Genomic DNA, 7495 nt, shown 5'->3' with positions numbered 1-7495 from the left:
GACATTCATAATGCAGCCAAAATTCTTCCCTTAAATCGTTTTATACAGCGACTTTCGGTTAACTTTTTCAAAAAGATTCCTTCGATCGGTAACCTTATTCTCCATTCATTATTATCATTCAGGAATTGCGTCATCTAGAAAAAAACCCAGAGCCACTCCGGAAAGTGCATTTAATGCGTTACCATTTTCCAAGAGGAACCATTTTCCTAATTTAATCTTTGATGATGTGGGGATAAAGGCATTAAGTCTATGAGCCTATGATCCCTTGATCCTTCATTGCTCTATCGACATCACCCCTTGGTTTGGGAAACAACCGGTGAAAAATATTTTTTGTTTTCTTCTTAAATCTGGCAACGTGTCTCTTGAATGTTGTATGTGTTACATGAATCTTACGTGTTTTTTGATACTTGATCTGTAGCTTTCGTACTGTAAACATGGTAATTTTAAAGTGGAATTATTTATGTGTAGCCATTTTTCAGCTTGTTATTATAGGAGAGGTATTAGCGTTTTATCTTCCTGGTTTAGCTCCTGTTAATTACTGCGAAGAAGAAAAACAAACAGGATCTTGCCAGGTTAGATACGAAAGTATATTTAGACATTTGAAATGTGCATAGAGTTGTGTGTTTATTGTGAAGTTTTGGCTCATTGTTGGGATCAGAACTAAAGTGCTGATATTAATGTTAAATATTGTAGATTATTATATTGGAGGCCTTTTTTCTTTTCCGGCGGAGATTTTATGTCCGTATATTCTTTTATTGATTTAAAGTTTACGTCATAATACTATTAAATCATCTGTTTCTGATATGTAGAGATACTTACTTAACAGTGGATGATAACTTTAAAAGAACGGTGCTAAGGATTGTTCGGCGCCAACGGTTTTTCAATACTCAACATTAATAATTGACAGCTGAGCTTGCATTTCACTTTTAGAAGCCCGAATCATAAATGCTTGAGGGCCTTAAGTACATGCCCCTTTCATTTAATTAGAATCGTATACTTTTAGTTTCAGAGTCCTTTTCAGTTTTAGGGAAAAAAAGTATGCATTTCTTTAACATCCAAATGAAATAGTGAATATATGTAATAAAATAAAAATAACGTGTCACAGCTTTAGTATTAGTCCTGTTTGGCGACATTTTGGAGCGATAAAGGAAAAATTATGATAACCTTGGTAACCCTAAATACTGAGATTAAAAACATGCCGTTATTTCTGTTCACGTAACTTGAAAGAATTTGGTAGATATCAGAGCTTTCATGGCAGGAGGGATAAATTGCATGTTTTTCTTAAAGTTACTTTTGTGTTAGGAAAGCACAACATTTTTTTGTTTTTTGAAATTTGAAAGCCAAAATTTCATAGTTAAAACTGGTGCTTTTAATATTACATCACATGAGTCTTGACATTTTTTCATATGTCAACTCTGCATATTATTATAAACTCCACCCCCTCCCCAAGAAAAAAAAAAAAAAAAAAAAACACATTTTCAGTAGCATGAGGTTCATAGCTCTTGGTGTTTCCTTTGCTAAGGAGATCAAAATTACCTTGGTCTAAAAATACTTATTTGCCTCATATTAGAACTATAGGGATGTGTAATTGCATGAATTCATAGGTTCAAATCAGGACCAAAATCAGGTTTCAATTTTGCTTTTATAACATTTTTATAATTTGTCTGACTATAAAAAATATAATGTTGCTTAGATTATGGAATATATTGCTTATAATTTAGAGTTCTCAAATTTTGTAAATTTACAACCTAATAGCTGTATATGAATAACCTTCACTGAATATTATTACTTTTATTAATAGTATGTTGACATAAGAGTCAACTTTTTATTTTAAATTTTATGCAAATTTTCTACATTACTTAAACATTGTATCTAACAGAAATCTGAATTTTTTGTAATAAAAACTCTACAATAAAAGTAAGAGTACAATTTATATATAAACATTTGACTACATGGCAAGCACTTAGATACCGATTTCAATGTCTTTAAATGTTATTATTATTAAGTTTACATATAGTCTTATTAAGTTAAGATATACTTTTATTCTATTATAAAGTTTAGATGTACAGAACAGAAGGCACACTTTGAGCTTACAACTCAGTCAACCACTTGTGGCAAGATAACTTATGATAACAAATAAGTTCAAATGTAAAATTTAAATTCAAATAAATTTGTAGCCAAAGGCTACACAAATCAATTTAATGCAAAGTTGGTTAAAAACTTAACCGGCATGGAATTCAACTATCAGCAATTATAATGCAAGACTGAAGACTACAAATCTTATCTTATCTAGCAACCTAGTAATGTGGCCTCAAAAGGCAAAACACAGTTTGTTTTACAAACTAAAAACTTCATTTGGATTCTGGTGAGAAAACGGATGGAGGAAATTGACAGTAAAGATTCCAAGCATAAAATAACTCTGGTTACAAAATAAAGGAACATTACAATATACTTGGTTCCCTGATTAATTATTCACTACATGAAATAGTGTAATGCATTTTTTGTTTGCATCATATACAAATTATTTATTTTATTTAAATGCTTTCAAAAACTGAACAGGATTTTGCAAACATATTGACCATATTTTTCGACCTATAGATGTAACACTTCTTCGCTTCAGAAGTAAGATTTAAAATTAAGAAATAAGAGAGAATTATACATAGAAAATAAATATATATGCTGGCTAGCAGAAGAAGGATGCCTTCATAAAGTACTTTTTAAGAGAAACTGGCTCAGATTCATATACATGTACGGAAAACCACAAAAACTCCCATATAGTCAGCCTGAACTACCACTGTTCAGTGGCTTATCACTCCACCACTAGTGGATTCCAATGACCGTTCGAATTTTTCACAGAAATTATTGTATTATTACCATTGTTACAAAATTTACTCATTATGATAATTTAATTTTAGCTTTTAAATTATAATCATAAATTACTTGTAATAAATTCAGGGATTAAAAATACACATTTCTTAATATTTTTACCATTTACAAAATTTAATCATAAAAAGTATTTATAACACTGGTACAAAACTTGCCAATTATAATTTAATTTGATTTGTAAATTTAAAATATTAATACTAGTATAATACAAATATTAGCTAACTACTTAAAATATTAATGTTTAATACATTAATATTAAATTTTGTAATTCAAAATATTAGCCTTTTGTAAATTTCATTACTCATAATCACTGCCATAAATTCATTTACGATAGTGTTTCAAGAATTTATCATAGCAGTACTAGAAATGTTGAAAATTAGAGAAAGACTGTTTATTCTGATCAAGAGCTTATTTTTTAGGATTGTTATTTAGTCTAGATCGGGTTTTGTTGACAATCCGCCATTTTTTTCCGATCTTCAAAGCCGGGTCTACCTTGGTGACCAAAGTTTGTCACCAAATCAAAAAATCGCCAAAAGGACCAATACTAAAGCTGTTCCAATAACGTTATACACATTTTGTTTTAAAAAATAAGTTCAGTTCAGAGATTTAAATAAAAAAAAAAGCGGACCTGGCTTTGGTTTTAAGAAATGTAGTGTCACTGTAATTAAATTGTTGTGATGTGAGTTGCTTATTCAATTATTTACTTAATTTAGTACTGAAGGTAAGAGTTTAGCCTTTACAGTTAAAAAAAGCATTATAAAAAATAATATAAAAATTAATTCTATAATTGGAGAGTAAATTTTTGCCTATCATATACAAATTTATATATATATATTATTATGGATGTTATTATTCAATTACAGATGTTTGAATGTATTCAATTACAGATGTTTGCCATGAATGGTATGGAAAGGATAATAAATCAACTTCACAGATTGTAATGCCTTGGTGTTAATATTTTCCCACCTAATCTGCATTATTTGTTTAAATGTGTGTTTTGTTATATATAAAGGTATATACCAGCATAAAATAGTCGGTCAAGCATCTGCAGTCACACCATAGTGGTTTGCTGAATTTTCTTGTTAATTTTCTGCTACCCAGCTGGGTTGTCAGTAGTCTGAGCAGATAAAATTGCTGTGTATTATGTTGAGATAGTAGGAAGGCTAGTATCTCTTGTAACTGTCATTATCGTTGTCATAATTACCATATTGTTACCATAATTTATTGTTTCTGCACAAGGAAATATAGTATAGTCATCTATTTATAATCTATTCACATATAGTGATTTTTGCATTAATCCATTAAAAATTAAAATTTGTTGTGCTAGGTTTTCAGATGGGGGTATAAATATCATAGAGGCTTAGTCATAAGGCATAATAAAATGCAGCAGTTCCGTTCATATCTGCCAGACAAGGTCTCAAACCATAGCTAGCTAGAGAAGCTAAATTTGTGTATGTGTTGATGTGTCAACAGCTTTCCCACTTAGCAGGTTGCGAGCATTTGCTCTGATTGGTTATCTCTTGCAACAAGTTGGCATAGAGTTGAAAACTTCGAACGTTTTGCCAAAACCCCTAAACCAGTTTTAGTGATGTAGCAAGGCCTGGTTACCTAGCATTAAAGTTTGGCTTGAACCAGTTATGACATTTACACTACCATCTGAACTGAGTTGTATAGAATTTTTATAGACAAATTATATGATCTTTACAAATTAGCAAATAGTACCTATTAAAAGCTTCTCTGCAGGATTATTAACCTGTTAGTACATTTCAGCATGTAGAAATAAAACAGCTGACTATTAAAATATGTATTCAGTCACTTTTGTGTATCACTTTGTGATATCAGAGGAAAAGATGGCATGGAATGCACTGGCCTGTGAAACTTGCTTTGGTGTAGAGTTATTTTATATTCAAATTTCTCTTTTAAATCTGTCATTATCTATCTATCTATATGTATGTTTTTTTAGCATAAATTCTGTATTTTCCTCTTGCTGTCTTGAAAGATTTGCTTTGGAGGTACTAATATCTTGAATTTCCAATTTTTATGCTTAAATAACAAACATACAGCTGAAATTTTATCTTCCCCCCCCCCCAGAATCACTGAGTAATCTCTAGTTGCCTGAAGACTAAACCATTCATTATCTCCAGGTTTTATGCTAGTAATGATGTTTTTTTTTGTTTTTGTGTCCTTTAAAAAGTAAGATATCTGAACACTATTAAACAACAGTGAGCATGAAAAAGCTTTGGTTGATCTTTACATTATGGTAACTTGGCGATTTTTTGGCGAAAATTTGGCGACCAACTCTCCTACAGCAACCCTCTATTTTTTTCCCCGCCGCCATTTTGTCTTCACGAAGTAAAGACATGTTTCTTTTCTTTTTATCTCCTGAACACTTCTTCCAACAATCTACTAGCCGAATTACACTTATGCTAGAAATTTTATCAAACAAAACTGCTTAATCATGACAAATATTCACTGCAAAATTAGGAAAAACTGCACAATACCATCCTCCTTACGCATTTTTCAAAATAACACATACACCAAAACCGTGTACACGCCGACTTATTTTTACTTAAAAAAACATCCCAGAATTGCACAAAAATGGCATTGCGCACACTCTTCACTATATCCATGTACACTGCTTTTTTCTCATAAATTAAAAAAATTTCACGAAAATACATGACAATTTTCTCAATCTTTAAACCCGGTAAAAAGAACATATATGAAATTACATGATCGCGAAAAAGTATTTACCCTTTACAAATATCAACATTTCCACATATAAAATAAATAGAATATCCAAAAACTTTTACCTCTAAATCATCTATTACATTATACACGTCACCAACGAATTCATACCGCAAGCATTACAAATACTTAATATCAAATATTTAAATTATTTCCATGCACGTTTATTTCAACTTAAACGTATACCAAATTCCTACAAGCATAAAATTCACAAAATAACTATCATTTCATTACAATATCACTAAACCATGTACACGTCGACTTATTTTTACTTAAAAAAACATCTCAGAATTGCACAAAAATGGCATTGCGCACACTTTTCACTATATCCATGTACACTGCTTTTTTCTCATAAATTAAAAAAATTTCACGAAAATACATGACAATTTTCTCAATCTTTAAACCCGGTAGAAAGAACATATATGAAATTACATGATCGCGAAAAAGTATGTACCCTTTACAAATATCAACATTTCCACAAATAAAGTAAATAGAATATACAAAAACTTTTACCTCTAAATCATCTATTACATTATACACGTCACCAACGAATTCATACCGCAAGCATTACAAATACTTAATATCAAATATTTAAATTATTTCCATGCACGTTTATTTCAACTTAAACATATACCAAATTCCTACAAACATAAAATTCACAAAATAACTATCATTTCATTAAAATGTAATTAAATTCAAAAACACTACTTAAAATATAAATGAGTACATACATTAAATTAATAAAAATTACCTTACAATCCTAATTACTTTAAACTAAATCATTGCTAATAACAATTTTCCCAATAATACCAAATTCCTTTCCACCTTACATTTACAACAATGCATAAAAATAATATCCTCAAATAATTAAAAATACTAACTTACCTAATCTTCTTCAGAATCTTGATTACGTGGCGGATACACTTTTCTTCCTTCTGTTTCAGAATCTTTAAAATCATACTTATCTTTCAAAGCAAGATACCAGGTAAAATAAATAACATAATAAAAATCTTTATTTCTCTCTCGCACAACCTTAAAAAACATTTATTACTATCCTTTTCAATACCACTAAATACCCATTTCGAATTCACTTTAGTTACGGCCATGGGATCCAAAAATTCACAAACACTATTTCACACAACACAGAATAAAGCCAAATACAAAATTGCCAGATTTTTTCCCGATTAAAGAACAGTAATTCGTCCATTAATATCACATGACATATCCCATGATCTCTCATTCACACAAAATAATGCGTAATCGGAACTGAGTACTGCTCACATTATTACCAAAGTCCCAGGTAGTAACCTTTATCGCCTCCAAAATGTCGCCAAACTATCAGTTACCATATTGTAAAGATCAACCAAAGCTTTCTATTAATCTTTAGCCTCCACTGCAATTATAATCAACCCGGAAAGAGTTGATAATTTCTTCTTTCTATTTTTTTATGGAAATCAACCATCTTAGAATCCGAAAGATTTTTGTTTGAAACATGAAAGACTTTAATAGATGTTAAAATTATAACAGATATTGTCATTTGATGATGAATTTATGAAAAAGGATTATGAAAAATGATGGAAAGAAGGTGCTAACACTTTGTGGTATTCTTCTGCTATCGGGACTGGATTCAGAAGTCTATGTATATATGGATATGTGTGTTCATATACCTATGTATACATATATGTGTTTCTGAATCTGGTCTCGATAACAGAAGAGTACCCACTTTGTGTACTTTATCGGAGTGCTGTTAAAACATTAGTCCTAAATTATTCACCTTGATTACTGATTTGCAAAAATTTGTCCTTTATGGCAAAATGGCCCTAAAATAATAAAATTCCACTTTACTGGTTTTAGAATGCTGTGG

General features: G+C 30.3%; 1 protein-coding gene across 1 annotated transcript in view; it reads left to right on the top strand.

Moving 5' to 3' along the window:
* Positions 1-367: 367 nt before the first annotated feature.
* Positions 368-7495, top strand: part of TM9SF2 (transmembrane 9 superfamily protein member 2) — a 111746-nt gene continuing 104618 nt past the window's right edge. The window contains exon 1 of the mRNA XM_085807092.1: positions 368-572. Within this exon, the coding sequence (XP_085663218.1) occupies positions 435-572 (138 nt within the window). The 5' untranslated portion in view covers positions 368-434. The remainder of the gene's footprint in view (positions 573-7495) is intronic.

The sequence above is a fragment of the Stegodyphus dumicola genome, chromosome X1 (genome assembly GCF_044657685.1).
Source record: "Stegodyphus dumicola isolate Sdum_Otavi_A_Nest chromosome X1, ASM4465768v1".
Taxonomy (NCBI): domain Eukaryota; kingdom Metazoa; phylum Arthropoda; class Arachnida; order Araneae; family Eresidae; genus Stegodyphus; species Stegodyphus dumicola.
The sequence above is the reverse complement of the archived record's forward strand: the minus strand, read 5'-3'. Positions and strand labels throughout refer to the sequence as shown.